The sequence below is a fragment of the Plodia interpunctella genome, chromosome 7 (genome assembly GCF_027563975.2).
Source record: "Plodia interpunctella isolate USDA-ARS_2022_Savannah chromosome 7, ilPloInte3.2, whole genome shotgun sequence".
Classification (NCBI taxonomy): Eukaryota; Metazoa; Arthropoda; class Insecta; order Lepidoptera; family Pyralidae; genus Plodia; species Plodia interpunctella.
This window is the reverse complement of record NC_071300.1, coordinates 8939979-8959895: the sequence shown is the minus strand read 5'-3', so window position 1 is coordinate 8959895 and position 19917 is coordinate 8939979. Positions and strand designations below refer to the sequence as shown.

At 35.0% G+C, this 19917-nt stretch overlaps 1 protein-coding gene across 10 annotated transcripts in view; it reads left to right on the top strand.

Moving 5' to 3' along the window:
* The window catches only part of slo (slowpoke), a 61986-nt gene that overhangs the window by 16610 nt on the left and 25459 nt on the right, over window positions 1-19917 (top strand). For all 10 annotated transcript variants that reach the window (XM_053748107.2, XM_053748102.2, XM_053748084.2 and 7 more), the window contains exons 2-5: window positions 14634-14695; window positions 16090-16186; window positions 16690-16801; window positions 17921-18072. In XM_053748107.2, the coding sequence (XP_053604082.1) occupies window positions 14634-14695; window positions 16090-16186; window positions 16690-16801; window positions 17921-18072 (423 nt within the window). The remainder of the gene's footprint in view (window positions 1-14633; window positions 14696-16089; window positions 16187-16689; window positions 16802-17920; window positions 18073-19917) is intronic.

The following is a 19917-nucleotide window of genomic DNA, read 5'->3' as shown; positions in this document are numbered from 1 at the left end:
CCCGGGACCTCTCGGTTCAGAGGCAAGCACTTTACCACTGCGCCACTCTTGTTGGCTGGCAATATTGGTTGTAAACACCTAGTGTTGCCAGCCAACAAGAAACTCATATTTTATTATCTTGACTTTCTTAACAGACTATAGATCGATTTAGATATGTAGATGAGTAACTTGTTTCCGGCGTTTTTGTGCGAGTTCGATTTTATTGTCAGGACAATACGTATTCCAGGACATAAAATTCGATCCGAATTAATTCCAGCGTGATAGTGGCTGGGTATTATCAAAATGATATGCTGTCTATATATCCGTTAATTGGCATAGTAAACACACTTGGCCGGTTGCCACCTCAGCTGTCCCCATGTGTCCACTCAGGATTATTATTACGCGAATTTATTTATAAAATGTTGTGTTTTGTTTTGAATCATAATCGCGGGTTGGCAACGCACGTGACTACTCTTATATATACGGCGCCCACTGAAACCATTGGATAAATGTACTGGAAATATAAACTGTTTGTCAAAATTACATCTATTCAACGTTAACGGCCATCTTGTAATCGTCAAGATACACGAAGTGGATCTTGGCTTGGCTTCCGAAACATGAGAGCGCCACAGCCTTCTGTTCTGCGCTATGGTTCATCAGTTTGACAGCTCCTGTTGCGGAATATAAAATGAGACACAAAGTTATACTATATTATACGCCACACTCCCTAATCACGCACACGCAGACCAGTTTCCATATTGTTGCAATGGTACAATCCTCCTACATTCTCGACAGATGGCTAAACCTTCATTAGACCTAATATTTATTATGCTCGTGATATTGTTGTGTTATAACTGGAGTTGATCACTCAGGTACTAGATAAATTGATGGAATACTATTATATTTTATACCTCTAACAACCACCACAACAATCTAAAATTCACGATCCTGAGATTCATTAGCGATGTTACTAATAAGATGAATAAATTTCATCAAAATAACACCATGGTTTTTAACGTCACGTTATAATCAGGTCACCTGTCCTGTCATACTTAATTAGTTCATTATCGTGCTCATCAACATTATAGATACAATTTTAATTCTGGCCTTAACTCTGTCTTTCATATTGATACGCGTAGCTTTTACTAATACTCTCTTGCCTTATTACAACATAGTATAAAACAAAGTTGCTTCCCACTGTCGGTAATATAGATATATAAATATAAATAAATATATATTAGGACAAATCACACAGATTGAGCTAGCCCCATAGTAAGTTCGGGACTTGTGTTATGGGATACTAACTCAACGATACTATATTTTATAGATATTATTTTATTTTATTTAGATAAATATTATATACAAGGACATTTACCATCATGACCCGACCGGAGATCGAACCCGGGACCTCTCGGTTCAGTGGCAAGAACTTTACCACTGCGCCACCGAGATCGTCGAATGTATGCTTAAATCTCTACAACTACACAACCGACTTTGATATATCATTAGTTTTATAAAACTTCTTCCCTTGCCTTCATTGAATTGACTCTTTTTAAATATCAATTTCCAGTAATTTGAGTCACATGTCACATTTTTGGACTAGCATATATTTAAAAAGATCTGACGAAGAATTCGTAATAAACTAGAGTCGATGACGTTGGAGACACGTGTCGTCAGCACTCGGGACGACCACTACTAAACAATGTTAATTATATCCAGACAATGACCCACAACTGTACATTATAATAAAATAATAGGTTTATATTGTAACTAATATATTGTTCCAAATAAATATTTGATTGGAGACCCTTGTACTGACTGAGATGATTTAACTTCAGCCATGTCATCCAGATAGGTGTAGAAAATCCTTGATTTTCTTATAAACCGATAAAAATTTCTGTTTATTTTTACAGCGTTAAAGTTTTTCACATAAAAACGTAAAAGTTTTTTTTTTTCTTGTTGTAATTAATTGTCATTAAAACACTTGTATCGTATACTAGTTTACTATTTAAATATGCATGGTAGATAATTGTTCTTACAATATTAATTACTATAAAAATTTAATCTGTAAATTATTTAAAGTCATTATTAGGTATGTAGTCATTTTAATTTTCGATTCGTAAAATCTTCTCCTGTAATAAATAAGTAGTTTTTTAAGCTATACCGCAGACGGACGGACACACGGACATGTCGAAACTATGAGGGTTCCTTGTCTGTAGAACTACGGAATCCTAAAACAACAATTTTCTATTGCGTTGCGAATGAGATTAGAGTTGCAAATGTCTACTCCTGAGTGACACTGACTGATTTTCTTCCACTGTCGACAAACCTTGGCATATTAATATTTCAGCAGCCAAAAATAAAGCGAAAAATATTAACAACCTTCTTAAAATTGTGCATTGCAGCAATATCTACATATTATTTTGTTCTTGCAAGCTTTCACATAATAGTTTGCATCGTTTGCATGGATTTAGTAAGTACATCGAGAGTACTTACTAATTCCATGATAGTTTGTTATTGTTGGTACTTATGTGAAGTGATCTTTTTTAATGTCAACTGTTTGGTTGACATTAAAAAAATGACATGATAAGAATGTTTACTCTTATACAATATTTCTAACCCCCGACGACAGTACTTTTACTCTGGGTAAACGGCTGAACCAATTTTTATCTGTTATTTTTAATTTGAAAGACAATTTTTCTTTCAAATAAAAAATAACAGATAGAGAAATAAAGAGTGTTCTTAGCTATGTTTGGAAAATATGTATGGAATATGTATGGGGGTTTCTTAAAATTGTGTAATTTACTTTTATGTACTTAATCCATAAATTTGAGAAAAAAATCTTTGCTACTAAAATAAACCCTCTAAGTCTTCCTATCTAATGTTGATCGTATTATTTATGTAATTGATTTTTTTTAACATTCTTTGAGTTACTTACTTTACCACGGCTAAAGCGACGACAGCACGAACTTTACTTGGACAATAATCATAGAATTCCATGAATGTTGGCACAAAACCTGTGTTATTTTGATGTTTCCGGAAAATCTCACCTGCCCCACAGGAATTACGGGAAGATTATAGTAATGTGACGTACATTTGTCATAGAATATTTATTGAACGCGCGCTGTATGTCTGAAGGCCAGGAAATGGTTTTCGTTCCGTAGTTCTTCATATTCATCAAAATCTTAATCGGGAAACTTCTGATCCGAACTTCTCAGACACTTTTGCAATACATTTATCAGCTGCTTTCTATAATCTTCTATTTTCAATCATTCTCACATCTTCCACTCTCATTTCAACACTTTTCTATAACTATTTTAGTTCTTCCATGTTGCATTTCGTGTTACTTTTCTGCACATGTGCTTTGTAGTTATTTTTTTATACCATTAGATCATCCAGGTCACGATCATAGACTTTCATTCGAGTTAAGATTTGGCTGTGAAGAGATACCCACCCACACACGCTATTGACGCGTGAATCAGTATATTGCCCTTTTAAATTATAATCCCAATACTAAGTAGTGACTTTGCTGTTAGTGTGGTGATTCACTGAATTATCCAAGATCTATTGAACACTGCTAATCTCATAAACACGTCCAAAACGGATTATTTATTTTATTGCTTGATGTTTTATATAGCATTTTGTTTTGCTATTTTTGTGATTGTTACTATCATCATCGTTTGCATGAATAACAATATGTGATGATTCTTCATCTTATGCATTTAGAGTTTGTGTATGTACTATACAGATCTCATGAAGGTATCTAAGTTGGAGGGATCAGCTGCCCAAACTGTTCTTCTTTTTTTTTCTTCTATACGTTTTATTTTTCCTTTACAAAGCCAAAAACAATATACTTATTGACCAATAAGTACCAAATGTTGATAAACTTCTTAATGTTTAACGACAACGAGGTAATAAAAAAGGAAAGAATAAAATAAACACAAGTAATTTCAGCGATGTCAGAATTCTTAATTATTTCTGCTACATGAGGTACCCCTTCTTCGTCTATAGCTTCATCCTCATCTTTTATTTTGGTATCTCTCACTAAGAAACCCCTCACCAAAATATTTTAATACTTATCTTCAGAAATGTTATGGCAGCAAACTTAATTTAGGGACATAAACATCAGTCTCCTAATGTGTTTGGTCGTAACTCTCGCATTCACTAATCTACGATAGCATCGGCAACACAGCCACAGCAAGCTAACTCGTTGTACGCAAGTGGTCTAAATTTACCAAACTATATATAAAACGACCGTGTCACACTGCGCGACATCTCATCAGGGGAGTTTTCACGGTAATTCCGACTTTATTTCAAGGAGTTAATGGCTAATTTATAGGCGTCAGTCAGCGTCGAAAGTTCGTATGCGTGTTTTGAATTGGAGCGCAAATAGCTGAATTTGCAGATTCACGAGGATGAGAAAATTTGATGACAAAAACATTGTTTTCAATGTTTCCAATTTCATAATACCTATATCCAACGTCGACACACAAAACTTGCATGTCTAAAGAGACAAAGGTAACTGAACACACAATTTGCTAACTTTAAACGCTCTTCTATTTGGAACCTAAATCACCTTACTTTGGACCTGAGGGTCGACCCTATGGTGCAGTGTGAAAAATAAGCAATGAAAATATCATAACCAGAGATAGTGTAGCAGAGTTATAAGTAGCATTTGATGATGTTTGATGATCAAGATCTTCACTGCTGGATACTTAATTTATTTAATAACATATTAGCTAGATATGCATATTGCTTTTAATGTCTATTTAATTTGTATGCAAGGCTAATTACTCGCTTGAATGCTCTTACTGTTAACATATGCTCAACACATTCCATCAGTTTAATTGGTGCAAATCATAATTGTTTGTGTCAAACGGAAATGCTAATTTTCCACCAAACTGACCACGAGCATGTGCAGTCTGGCGGCGGGCCTAGAAGTGTTATTATACACTAGCTGCCCGTACCGGCTTCGCTCGGGTAAAACCATAATAAATACACCATAATAATAACCATAATAAATACACCTATAGCTTCTATACGAATCACAGTATCTATTATAAAACCAGTATAAAAATCCATTGCACATTTTTAGAGATCGCATACATAGGGACAGACAGCGGGAAGCGACTTTGTTTTATGCTATGTAGTGATGTCATTGCCCGATGTGGTCGTAGACGATTATGGGAAAAAGCTACGCTTAGTAGTTTCACTAGAGGATTCGGTATGAAATGGAATGTGCTCTTCTAGATAACTCAAGATTGCAATTCTTCGTTTTTACCCTAATCGTCAATCAAAAATCACCGTCAAAGTTCATTTAAAAACACGCAACATAGTACAATAGATTTTGTACCACTTTCACCGCGACCACCAACTGCAAAACGATCTCATTAGGGGTGAATTGCATCAAATGAATGAATGGATCCATCAATGGCGACTTTAAATATGTTTTTTTATTGTATTCAACCTGAAAACGTAAAAGTGGAAATTCAATTCAATCTGCAACTTGTCGGTGAAACGCAACAACAACTAACCACTCCAATCATTTTGAAATGGTTTGAAAATGGCCGCAACGTGTATGGTCTAGAGAGTTATAATACCTAGCAGAAACTCAAAGTTCATCATCTCTTTTGCACATAAGTCAACAAAAAAAAAAAGAAGTGACTAAACTTATAAATAGCAAACATCTACTGGCAGGTGAGAATGAAAAATAAAAGTTGTCAAAAATCTGAATCCGGAACAAGAAATGCGTCAGTTTTAAAAACAAAACGTTTAGCCGCAGTCTATTTTAGTGGTCGTGTGACACAAAAATCTACGGGCAGCACATGACAAATGATAGGTTATAAAAATAGCGGATTCTCTGAATACATCTAACTCTCAAGACAGAGGATTTCCTATAACGCCGTCGGAATACCGAGAAGATAAAATGCAATAAATAGTTTATTGTTCAGAAGAAGTAATAGTTTTATGGCGCTGCTTGTAACAAACTTCAGAATTAAATTTCTTAAAGGATTAATAATTTGTACAAACCACTCCGTACCATTTTTTTTATGAGTTGGTGGAATCTGTCATAGGACTTTATTTTCATACGAATATATAGTCGAGATTAAGTCGTTTTTAACACAACAAAATAAATAAATAAATTTATCTTTGTCTTCTGGCATCTGAGAGTGTGGTGTAGTAGATCTATACCAAAATATGAAATACGAAAATACGAAATCAGAAAGCTTCGTATTAAACCTTGTTCCTTTGGCCATTTGGCAAAACAATCGGAATTTTCATTTGTTTTTAATTTAGTAAAAAGTAGACGCCTATACCTCATTTACGTGCTATATCTAACCACAAGAGCAACATTAATAACCCGTTATAATAACATTTTTATGGTTTCAATTCCCGAGTCAAAGTTTATGGTGGCTAAAGATCGTTAAATCGTAATATTTTTATGTGGCCCTGACATTCGGATATTTTTAGAGAAATTTTCATCTCCCGATGTTTGATTTGTGCATTGTGATATGCGGAAAATGCACTGGGCTTCTTAATATACTTGATTTAAGCATATCATATACTTAATATGATTTACCCGCGGCTTCACCCGCATGAATATCTCTGCGAAAGTGATTTTCATACAAACTTTCGCCCAACATCATAGTCAACTGGTGGTTGATTATTGAAAAAAAAAACCAAGATGAACATCAATTAAATGTCAAAATACGTTGTGTGTGCTGTGCAGTGCACTCGGACATTGTAACAACATTGTAACAACAACCCTTTTCTCTTAAGCATCCATCTTGGAAAAAGTAAACAAAATTCCATTACACAATCCAGAACCAAGACCCTCAAATAAATCAACGAGATCAAACAGAACGAATTAGCTTGTCACATAATTGGAATTTGGATTCGAGAGATATCGATAAACATCTCGCATCGAGTGATAGGTTGGCTCATCGACGGATCAGATCTTAATAAGAAAACCAAATGAAATGTTTGTCAGTGGAATTATGAAGATCTACCGCTAATCTATACATACTACAGCAGTCGGGTGTTGATGGGAAAAGATCTGGAACTGACAATTGGATTTTTAAAATATTTCTGTATTCGTCAGCTGAATATTGAAAATGATCATCAGCTATATTGTTAAATCTAAATCCTCGATCATTATGATTACAATAGTTAAAAATAAAGAAAGTATTAAAAAGAGGAATTCCCAAGGAGGCACACAAAGCATTATTTCACAAACATGTTTTTAAATTTGAAAAAATCTTTATATATATATATATATATATATATATATATATATATATAAAGCGTAAAGCGTATATATACCTTACCACATTTCGACAATAGTCTTTAAAGATATTTCATTGAATGTGATGCAGTATCGGTCAGCAAACTAAAAACGAAAGTACAACAGGAAAGGTTAATTGAACTCGGTTATTACACTGAAACAAATAAACACTGCAGTACAATTAAATTGTAAGGGAACTTGACGACACCAGGGCCGAAGAAAAAGTATCTGCATAGTAATTGCTAGATTTCTTCCCTGGCCCAAGTAGGTCGCCAATAAATCTCCCTGCCACTTCTTGCCGTTCTTAAGACAAACTTAAATTGCCTTCCACGGGAGTCGCTTCGTCTCTTTCCGCCTGTCAAGATGTTGTTTTCCCTTTCTGTTGTTTTGTTGCTGTATTTTTAACAATCTACTTTGTTGAATATCATGATTTTTCAGCTGAAAGCGGAGGCATTTCAAAAGTTAATGTTGCGTTTAACCTTCTGTCACTTTTAATTTTTAGATACTTTCTAGATTTCGGTTGTACGTTATCTTTAGGTAAACTACAGAAGAGTTTTAGGTATACATATTGATGATTAATTAATTCATTCATTTAACATCAAACTATGCTTAGCCTCAACTTTCTTACATCAATTAAAATAGATCTAATATAAATTTATATTTTGAATAGTTTTCATTGTAAATATGTGTTATAAAAGTAGCACGAAGATTCTTCAAATTTTTAAATTTCCGTGCCACTTCTACCTATTCTTAAGACAAATTACCTTATACCGGAACATTTTCCGGCAGTCAAAGCGTAAAGGGGCGGTTCTTGAGCGACACGGATGTCTGTGGATCTACAAAGGTCGTTAATTACCTATCTGGAGTTGAAAGTGGTCGATTCACAGCACTTTTATGCCGTCTAAAAATGTGGCCTAGCTCGTTTCGAAAGAATTTTCTTCTTTTGATTTTTATGTCGGTTACACACTACCGCCGAACTCTAACAGACGTTGATGCAAATGCATGATTATTGCGTAATTTGTAAGAGAGCTTTTAAAAACAATGAAAAACCAGCAACGTAAGCCGAATCCGCCAAATTTCGGCGAACTATTTCCGGATAATGTAAAACCAGCATTGAGATTATGTTTCTTCTAGAGCTAAGATCACAATCTTGAAACAGTTATTTATTAACTAATCACGTGTTTTAGTAACAATATCTACTATTTAAAATTATATACTCTAAACAAAAGGCATTATACATCTATCGGGTACGTTGTCACATTTAATATTAATGAGATCGTTGGCCGTTGAAGAATGTCAAACAAATACATTATTGGCAAAGAGTCAGAGCATTGCCGGAGGCATTGTAACGTATCTCTGCCGTAATTACTAGAATTCTTTCCTGCTATAAATCTTCTGTCCCGCTCTCGCCAACCCAGGAAGACAAATTAAATGGCCGAATGCGAGGAACATTTGCTTTACAAAGGCTTCGATGTGAATAAGTTTCCTCTGGGGACAAAACGCCATCTTCCGCAGTGAGACAGTGAATAAAATGTAAGTAAGTACATGTGACTCACAAATGGTTTGTAGAAAACTGCAAATGTACTTCGTTGAAATTGGAGTATTTTGAAAAAAGGACTGCATAAGTTTTTGTGACGAGGCCTATCTCTTTGTGTTTTTATTTAATGTATAGCCAATGTTTTGGCCCAGTGTTGGGCAAAGCCATCTCTCCGATTCCTCCAAGCCGTTCGTCCATTGACCATATTGCGCCACCCTATTGAACTTATCCTGTTCGTCCCTGGTCGACACGTCCGCCTTTTACCATTGGAAGGAATCCACTCCGTTACTCGTCTTGAGACATCCTAACGACGTATTCTATCTACACGTTAAGTTTTATCAGTTGTATTTTTATTGCAGTTAGTTTCATTCAATTACATAATTTGAATTTTTATTAAAAGTGGATTAATGCCAAAAGTCGCGCATTATTTCAAATCTTCCATCTACACGGGATTTTCTCACAGAAATCTGTCAATTAATTCCGAACTCTATTGTTCATTAATAATACCCAAAAGAAAAAAAAAACTTGCATAATATGGAAGTAGTCCTGTTATTGGAAGTATATAATCCCACAGGCGTTAAAGAAAGCTTATGCAATGTGTTCTTCACTTAATTCCAAGACTTCCTTGAGCCCGAGGTGAAGGCCTGGCCTTGCCGGAGAACGGCAACCACTCAGTAATTGGATACCACCAGTGCCGTGTAATCCGTTTACTGAGTGCACTCTATAATCTAATAACGTGCTAAAGGCGCTCGCGCTACTGACATAGTTCTGATTTGTGGGAATCCTTATTTTAATCTATGGTCGGGCTCATGCTTTCAATAACTAGTTTATTTAATTTTTTTATTTAATTCTTTTCTAGGGGCCCGCCCCGGCTTCGTCTATTTTGCATCTGAAGGTTTCGTCTATCTCTGTGCCAAGTCTTATAAAAATCGACCCAGTCGTTTTTGAGTTTATTCATTGCAAACAAATAATAAAAATACAAATCTTTTCTCTACATAATATTAGTATGGATTTGTTGGAAACAACATACAGCAACTAATAACATTAAATAAAAACATATTATAAATAAATAACTTAAATATATAGTGTAGCCCACAGCGTTAATCACATAATAATAATTATAATGGAACTGCTTACTACAACAACTTAATCGTATTTAATGAAATTATAACAAGAATAGATATACTTCTTTAAATAATAAAAAGCCTTCTACAAACTGGGTACTTAAAAACACAGGAAGGAATAAAACACAAAAATAAATGAAAACCGTGTTAATGTTAATATTACGTAGTATATAAGATATAAGAGGCAGAATTTTAGCGCGAGCGAAGAGGAGCGCCGTGATATATCCAAGTATCAATACACTCGTGTATCGTACGACATTTTTTTACACTTGAAATCACAAATTGCACAATTTACAGTTTCTTTCGTATTTTTAAAGAGCACCACATACATATACATTATACACAAACCGCCTTATTAATAAACATTTAATTCTCTGATTAGGCTTGGAGCAGTATATCTTTGTTTTGTCCCTCTCTCTCTTTTCAACATTTGACATTGAAAGAACGAGACAATACAAAGAATAACTATTCCGAGGCTAATCAGAGAACGTAACGTTTTTATTAATAAGGGGGAAAGTGTACCCAGTCGTATGTTACTATCGTATCGCATTCAGTCCCTAGGGCTTGTCGTGCTAGCACCCCATTCAATTCAAGGAAATTGAAACATCACGCGACTCCGTTTACATGTAGAACAAAAGCACTTGTAAAAAATATATATATTGTAAGAAATTCCCTACTTAGGTACAAAGTAACAAATTATAGTTGTTATTATTATTTGTATCTCCTTTTGGGATTCACGGCACATAGTCCGGTCCTTTGAGAGGCTTGCGTGGGGATATGGATCCAACACGTAGAGGCCCTTTGGAGAATTTTGATGTTGTTTATTATTATTACTATTTTTATTATTACAATTTCGGCACAAACTTTTTTTATTGTCAGAGAGATCTTATTTCATTTAATGCATGTCAAAATATTTCAGCTTCAGCTCAATCGGTTGAAGATCTGCTTCAAAATTGAGACAAGATTCCACCCGAACATACATAGGTACTTACATACATGACATTACATACTTACATGACGACCTCGGTGGCGCAGTGGTAAGATTCTTGCCACTGAACCGAGAGGTCCCGGGTTCGATCCCCGGTCGGGTCATGATGGAAAATGATCTTTTTCTGATTGGCCCGGGTCTTGGATGTTTATCTATATATGTATTTGTTATAAAATATAGTATCGTTGAGTTAGTATCCCATAACACAAGTCTCGAACTTACTTTGGGGCTAGCTCAATCTGTGTGATTTGTCCTAATATATTTATTTATTTATTTATACAAAAACTTTTAAGTAATAAAGATTGGACATTGTCTAAAGCTTCGCTCGCAGCAAAACGTAGTCAATGTGATTCTCCAACTCTCCAAACGTCTCGACACCAAATTCACATCACTCCACTACTCTGTTTTAACGTGAAAGAAGGTCAAACAAACACACTTTCGCATTTAGTACAGTCAAGGAAGTGAAAAAGGAGGCAGAAATAATTGAAATTTTTCTTTTCATTATTTCTTTGATAAAGTTTGAATTCATTACCACAAAAGAACGAACCAACTCTCAACAAGTTGACCACAAAAGAGATATTGCAAAGCTCAAGCACCGTTTAAAACTCGATTTCTAAAATAAAATAACAAATCAGCAGCCAGAATTCAGCTTTCAAGTTAACGATGGGTTGAGTTTCTCCTGGATTGCTGCCATGCTGCGCTCTTAAGTGGGAAGTTGCAGTTCTTTGACGGTTTAAACCCTTAATGCAATGAAATTTCAAACACGATTCAACTTTATATATTATATAAAGTTGAATCGTGTTTGAAATTTCTCTCTCATCTTTGTAACTCGTTAATTTTGATCTAAGAACATTTACGTCATTTGGCTCAAAAACAGTACTTTTCAAACCCATTAAAATCATCAACCACTTGTATTACATATATATTAATTAAAATATTTTTTAATAAAAATTGGATAATGTGATGAAACTTTGACACTTTGACGCGGTCGGAACCGCGGATGTTTTAGTGCTAGTGTGTATACCTAAGACTGTTTTATATCAAGTGCCACAACACAACTTGAAAAATGAGCCGACAACAGTAATATGTACTTACCATTAACATAACCTCCTCCTTTTTTGGAAGTCGGTTGAAAATAAACAATTAATAAGAAATCAGAGCCCGTTGTTTATCCCATAAGGTAGATTCTTCTTGAATTCTTGATTTTTGTGTGGTCAACACAAGGACTCGAGTCTCGACGACTCCAATATATATGCCCCAAGAGATAATCCTTCCCTAACATACAATATATTACAAACAATGTCCTCTGCTGCGCCTGTCTGTTAACACGATAAACTTAAAATCGACTGCACGGATTTTCATGCGATTTTCACCAATAGATAGTGAGATTCCTGAAACAGGTTAAGTGTAGGTTTATTGTTATTATACAAGGAAATAAAAATAAACATTTTCTATGCTGGTTTGGGAGCGAAGGAAAAACACAATATTCCATTATTCTCTTCCCGCGCAGATTCTAAAAATCAATCAGGAGTTTTCTCCTGATTAATTTTCAGAATCTGCGCTGAATGACTATAATAAACTGGAGATTCTTCTTAAACAATATGACTAGCAAAGCAAACTATCGCTATTTAATCTCGATTCCACCAACAAGCCTTCCAACAACAAAACGTAGCCTTAAATCTTGACTCTGTCTACCCCGAAAGGGTTGAAGACGTGATCTGTATATGTATAGCAATAATCATCAAATTAATATGTTCCAAAAGTGTGTAGAGAAAAATGTGTCAATTGATTTATTTAACTTTGTGACCCATGTTCGAATCCTACTCGTGACGCATAAGTTTGTAAAACAAACTAACTCATTTGTAGTACATTTCATAGACCACCACTTGCTGGTTGATTATCAACTTGTGTGAGCAATGGAGACGGCAATGGCAAACCACTCCATTTATTAATGGTGCCAAGAAAGTTGTTGTGTGTGTTTCGTTCCACGTAATAACCACGACCCTCAACGATGAGGAATACGGCCATTTGTGACTGACGATCATTTGCGTGCAAATCATACATACATGCGCTTCCACGCATTATTGGATTGAATATTAATAACTTGACATAAATGTTTCCTGAATGAAATCATACCATCAGTATGCATGACAGGATTAATATTTGTTACGACTATGAGGGACTAGGTTTTAAGACTGCGCATTTTAATTAGATGAGGAAAACAAGTTCATTTGTTAGACAAATTTAAAAACCTGCCGACTTTCAATATTCATTTCGCTACAACTTTTGAACGGCTGAACAGATTTTCATGAAACATGGCTAAGAACACTCGGGATAAAATTATCTATGACATAAAAAAAAACTTAACGAAAATCGGTTCATACGTTTGGGAGCACGTTAAACTTATAACACCCCTCTTTTTGCGTCAAGAGTTAAAAAGTTTAGCAATACGACGATAAATGTGTTACTCCTGAAGTTCTACTTTATTTCTATGCCAAGTTCCATTAACATGAGTCCAGTCGTGTTTAGGTTTTCGTTGCATTCGACATTAAAGAATACCTACTACTTACTTAATAATATTAGATAAGTAGGGTGTCTAATTGATTTGTGAAGAAAATTATAAGAACGTATCTTCTGTTATTTTATATACTGAAAATATAACTATTTAGTGGATTTGTAGGTCTTTCACTTTATGTTTCCTTTTAACAAACTTTTAATTTAGTTTCAGCTGTCAGACGGGACAGCTGAACAAAAAACAGCTCTTTAATAATATTTTGCAAGTTAATATTCACCTATTTCCTATAGAATTGAAATTTTACATGTCCCTTCAGCTTCCATGAGAATGAATTTTTATAATAAGCATGGCCTGATGATGGACCAGGTTCGACTCCCAAGGATAGAACCCCTCGACGGATTATTGCAAACTTATTTTCATTCGTAACAGACAGGAGATTTTATATAAACAGAACAAGTGATGTAAATAAATGTATTGAATGAAGTCATCGTCATGCATATTTAAAACAGTGGAGTCCATAAAACAGCCGCAGTACAATTAATGTGCATTTAATTGTGATTCATGTTAATTAATCTGTTAGTTTGAAATTACTTTACATCTGACGTATTAATATGACTTCTAAAATGTACGTGTTAAGTTACGGAATGTTTTACTACCAAATGTGGTACAGTCACCATCACATCAATCTACCCAAATTCAATCCATATTCGTCATAGAGTAAACTTGATATGCGGTTGTACATATGCCTCCCGCGAACTTCACTCCCGTGGGAATTTCGGGATAAAAGTACCCTACCAAGTTATATTCTACCCATGTGTCAAATTTTATATCAATCTGTCCAGTAAATTTTGTGTGAAAGATTAACAAACATACATACACACAAATTTTCGTATTTATAATATTAATAGGCTTGTAATAAAACAAATAATTCGATAAAAATAATTTGAAATACTACCGTATTATCTACTCCCTAAACACAAACCGATTTTGATCTAGCTTTTTGGTTTAAAAGGTGAGTAATCTTTGTAGATCAGTCACATTTTAAACCGAAAAGCTAGAAAGAAAAGTTAGTGTTTTAGCGATGATTTGTGTCACGCGTTGGATGACAACCATGGAATTAGTAATTAAACTAATTCCATGTTGACAACAGTCTCTAAAAAACTTACATTTTTGTAAAAAAAAAACTATTTTTCTTCCGTTCCCAGGTAGTGTTGGTGTTCATCCTGAGTATAGCATCGCTGATCATCTACTTCATTGACGCATCCAGGTAAATATCTAAGTCAAGCAATAAAGGGCTCCAGATATCTGTCCGACATACATCTAGAACTAATGCTCTGAGAATTGTTACAATAAATATTTCCATATGACAGAGATGCGTATATATGTATAAACCGGCACACGCTTGGCAGAAAAGTTTTTGACATAGGAACTGGAAGTGTTATGTAATCTGTGGTATAGGCAAACCAGCTTTGCTTAAGAGAGATTTTATGTAATGTTCAAATTGAAAGAACATTTGACTTTTTGTTACTACATAACAAAATGGAATGGAGACCCATTAACATAGCATTTGTTTTATTTGCGACAGCTACGATTTTTGGCAAAATTTTGACTTTATATTTGTAAGTAGATTTAGTTACGTAATTCGCCATACATATAATTAGGTACTACAAGTTCCAGATATGTTCATGTTTTTAGGCAAAAAAATGTGTGTTACTTTTAATTGTTTCATTAACTTTTGTTCATCTAAATGTATGTCGGACAGCAGCCCAAAAAATATCATTCATTCGTTAGAATTTCATTGCTTTATTAATATGAACTCTTGTAACACCGCTGAAAAGGAATAGGTACGTGAGTAACAGTCTAAATAAATGTGATCTGAACGTTTGGCCATAGTATAAATGTTCAGCTTGTGTCCTCAGCTTTAGGCTACGGCCATGTACCAATTCGTATAAAATTTCGCCCAATTTTTTACATAAGTTACTAGGTTTAAATTGGGCAAAAAAGAAAAGTTTATTTTGTAAATGACCATTCTATTTTAAATTGCTTATAGAATTACACAATGAAATATACTTATTATTTGTTACTGGCACGAATAATGCAGACACTTGTAAAAAAAAAACATAATTTACACAGAAATTGCTTCGAATCACTAATTTGTAAAGTCACGTCGCGAACACGCAATAAAAGTTCTAAATGTTCTAAAGATATGAATCAAAATTCACTTACACTTATGTGGCCGTAGCCTCATAGATATGGCTTCAGTGACATGTCATTGACTGTTATACAATTACGTAAATTTTACGGCTGTGAAGTTATGCACGAAATCGCAGTAAAGTTGTCAGTCAAAGACGGAGAAAGCTATAGATAAGGGTTTAGCTTAGCCACATGAGTTAGACTATCCAATTGGCGCATTTACGACGTAGGCTGCCCTTGGTAAAGCCGACAAAAAATACTAGCGCTCTGACCCTTTTCTCCTCATGTACTACTAATATGAGTTATTTTTTCGTATGAACAAAATTGAAGCATGTCTAAAGCTTTCTCTATATGCGTTGTCAGTATTAAAACTAGATAATTTCGCGCGTAGATAACTTCGCTCGGCCCGTAGGGTTTGCGTCTCCAACTACCCGATGGAAGAACCAATTGTGATCCATCATTTTTCAGTGACGAGGTGGAGCGATGCCAGAAATGGAGTGACAATATTACTCAGCAGATCGACCTTGCCTTTAACATATTTTTTATGGTCTACTTTTTTATACGAGTAAGTATATTTGATTTATTTATACATCGACTTAGATTTATCAATAAATTAATGATTTATTAATAATCATACACATGTACATAAAAAGTTATTAGTTGACCTCACAAGAATTAGTACAGTGGTATCCAAAATATCATTGACAAACATATTTCTTAATCTAGGGGCAAGGCAGTGCGCCCCCAAGTCGAGCAAAAAAAGCGGCACGGCGGCCTTACAATCCATTTCTCGAAGCAATTTAGGTCAATTTCGAACCCCAATAACTTCGTTGTGGATAAAACAGGAAGCCTGAATTTTCAGTAACTAAGCATAAAAATATTCCTGAACTATCTTGCAGTGGCTTGTTAGTAGAAGCCACTTTATACTATCCAAAAAATCAAGAAGAATCATAAAAAAAACGGTCCAGAACTTTCTTGAGTTTTAAATATTGTAATGAACCATTCAGATATATGTACGAACGTAATTGAGATCCCTTTAATAAATATGTATGATTTCTCTTGTTTCAGTTTATAGCAGCTAGTGACAAACTGTGGTTCATGCTCGAGATGTATTCATTTGTAGATTATTTCACGATACCCCCATCCTTTGTATCAATATACCTGGATAGAACGTGGATAGGTAAGTTCATTATTAACTACCTACCATATACTTATCATTCTCCGTTCTCTTTGCGACGTATCATCTCTATAAAGAGTTGAAAAATGTTTTTAAACTAAGCACATTATTTAGCATTGCAATACCAAATCATTCAAGATTGATTAATTAATCTATTACTAGATAGTTGTCATTATTTTCTACTCTTTAAAATAATAAATGTATTTAATAAAATAATAAAAGTATTTACAACATAATTACTATAAGTTAAAATTAAAAATTAAAACTAAAATAATAAACTAACACTAAATCGCCGTCGTCGTGCGGTAAAGTTCCCAGAAGGCTGACGACATTTCCTCTTTGTATGTCCAAACTCAAACGTTGGCCAAAATGGTCACCAGCCCTTGAGTCCCCAGAGACATCGACCAGGCGTGCGGAAATTTCTTTGTAAAGTGTTTTTGCATCCGCACCCCAAGGTCCCAGGGTCTCTACAGCAAAAGGCGTAAATATGTATGATCAGATGCATATTTACGCCTTTTGCCGGAGTCTACCGCCAACGCAGCCGCACCAGCCTTACATGCAATCGATGCTACGTGGGATGGAGCTACTTACTGTATCCACACACGTCGCATCCCACACCAACGACAACCCACGTATCTTCCACGGAATTCCATTTATTCTCTTTAAAAACATAATAGAATAAGATAGCCACATATATTATTATGGAAATTTGGATACCCCAGTGTGAAGGCCTTTCTTCGATTCATCTAAGTCGTTCGAGCTTATCAAGTTCGCAACGCCAGCGCATCCTAGATCGACCCAGTCGCCTATTACCATTGGGAAGAATCCACTTCGTTACTCGTTTACCCCATAGGTCTTGAGACATCCTAACGACAAGACCCAACCAGTCACATGTTACATTTGCTGCTTTTAATTTATTAGCCTGTTTTATGTGTAGTTTTCACGCTGCTGCTGCTGTAGGTACATCAATATTTTTTGTCTGGGATCGCAGCCTGAAGTTTCAAATCCTGTCCGAGAGTTTTCCTACATTCTTAATATTAGAATTGGTAGTCTTAATAGCGTGATATACGTTAAAAAGAGAGAGAGAGAGTGTGTGTTTGCAGTGTTTTCTTTTCTTTCCAGGGCTAAGGTTTCTCAGAGCACTACGCTTAATGACCGTGCCTGATATTTTGCAGTACCTCAATATTTTAAAGACGTCGAGTTCGATCCGATTGGCGCAATTAGTATCTATATTTATATCAGTGTGGCTCACGGCTGCCGGTATCATTCATTTGGTAAGTCATTTTTAATTATCTCGTGTAAAATATATCATAATTCTTCAGACACCAGGAACGGGTACTGAAGAAAGTTTTTATCGTGCCTTATTAGTTAGTAACAAGTTTGCAGTTTTTGTGTAACATGAATTTGGTGTTTTGCAATCGATGTGTTTAAAAGCTTTATATATTAAATCTTATCTATTGTTGTTGATATGTTTAAAACGATTATTATCAACACGGACATTACGAATACTTTGGACGTTTGGAGCGACGCGGCGCACCAGGCGTCCTTGCTGAGCTACAAATCCATCAAGACTGTGCGACGCTGCGCATTGTGATATTTTTTCTACTATAGTTTTTTTTATAAATTACTATTTCAGATATTTAATGGTATACCTATTCATATCTCTGATAAACGAACGCAGAGAGCTCCTTCTAAGACTACCTACTGAGGGGTTAGCGCGAACTTTTTTCGAGAACATAATCGTATCAACCAAATTTATATGAAAAATTAACAGTGCGTCTATTATACTACGTCGTTACAAATATTCGTGCTAGCCCCACTGACTGAGGCATGCGATAATGATGCGTTTTCCGCACTAATACAATTTCAAGTCAAATTAAATCCCTTTTACCTTCCCTTTAACTAAGGACTGCCATTGCTCCCCGTTTTGCCAACTCTCATAAAAATGTTTCTATTCCAAACAATTACACAATATCGTCAAATAGATTCAGAACGTCTATAACAAAACTTTTATTTGATCCAGTCCCCTTGTTGCCTTTTATTTTGCCCCATTTCTTCACGGTTGAAAAGGGTTCCTCCTCCAATCAATTATTTGACACATTGGACGTGTGTCCGATCGGTAGGTTTTTTATTATGACAATGCGCGCCACGAGAGTTGGGTTCAGACCTGCCGTGTCTCTGGTTTACTTGCGCAGTAGACGTTTTTATTATAAGCCATTTTTCTATTGCGCCGGCAAACCATAGACCCAAATCTCGTGACGCGCCTTGTGCATCTATCTGCCCTGATGTGTTTTTCTTTATTCATTTAGAAATTAGCAACAAACCTATAAACGAAATAAGTTCTTATCTATCAATAAGTATAAAACGTTGTTCCGTTAATGGCTGAGACTGAGCAAACGTGTAGCTAAAGCTAAATTAAACTTCTTTAATACCTTACATTATCAAGATTCCTTTTTGTTGAGTCTGGAGAAGCTGAGATATTTCCCAAAACTCCTACGAAATCTGCGAAAGCCGAATGAGATCGTACAAACGAAACCATCAAGACTGCAAGATTGTATCAGGTGGTTCGCAGAGCGTATTGACCGCCGCGGCCGCGCTGTCATTACGATCCCTCAATTCTCTTGAGCAAGGAATCATTTTCAAAATTATACCTTCATAAAATTTACATCAACTGTACAGTTAATTATTTTAAAGTCATATAGTAAAACGAATTCTTGTCTTTGTTAAAATTTGAAAAATTGCAATGTTTACTACAGGTACTTTAGTTGTAAAATTCTTCGAATCTCCGTCTGCGTCTCCGTCAAATTATTTCTATTTGAGTGATGATTTATTCGTTCTGATAGTTCGTTCTTCGTACCAAAAAATATTTACCGGAAAATTCGTTGTATCATTCATCGTAGAAAACTTCGTTACCTTGGGTGACGAGGTTAGAAGACTAACTGAGTGAGTCAATCACCATCCTTGTTACTTATTGATAAGTATATTTACTTTGTTCCAAATAAAATATTATTTTAAACAAATTGATTTTTTTTATTTTCATCAATTTTCGTTCATGAGAGTTGTATTTATGTATTTAATTTGACGTATAGAAATCATCATTGCTTTTTACATAATTTTCA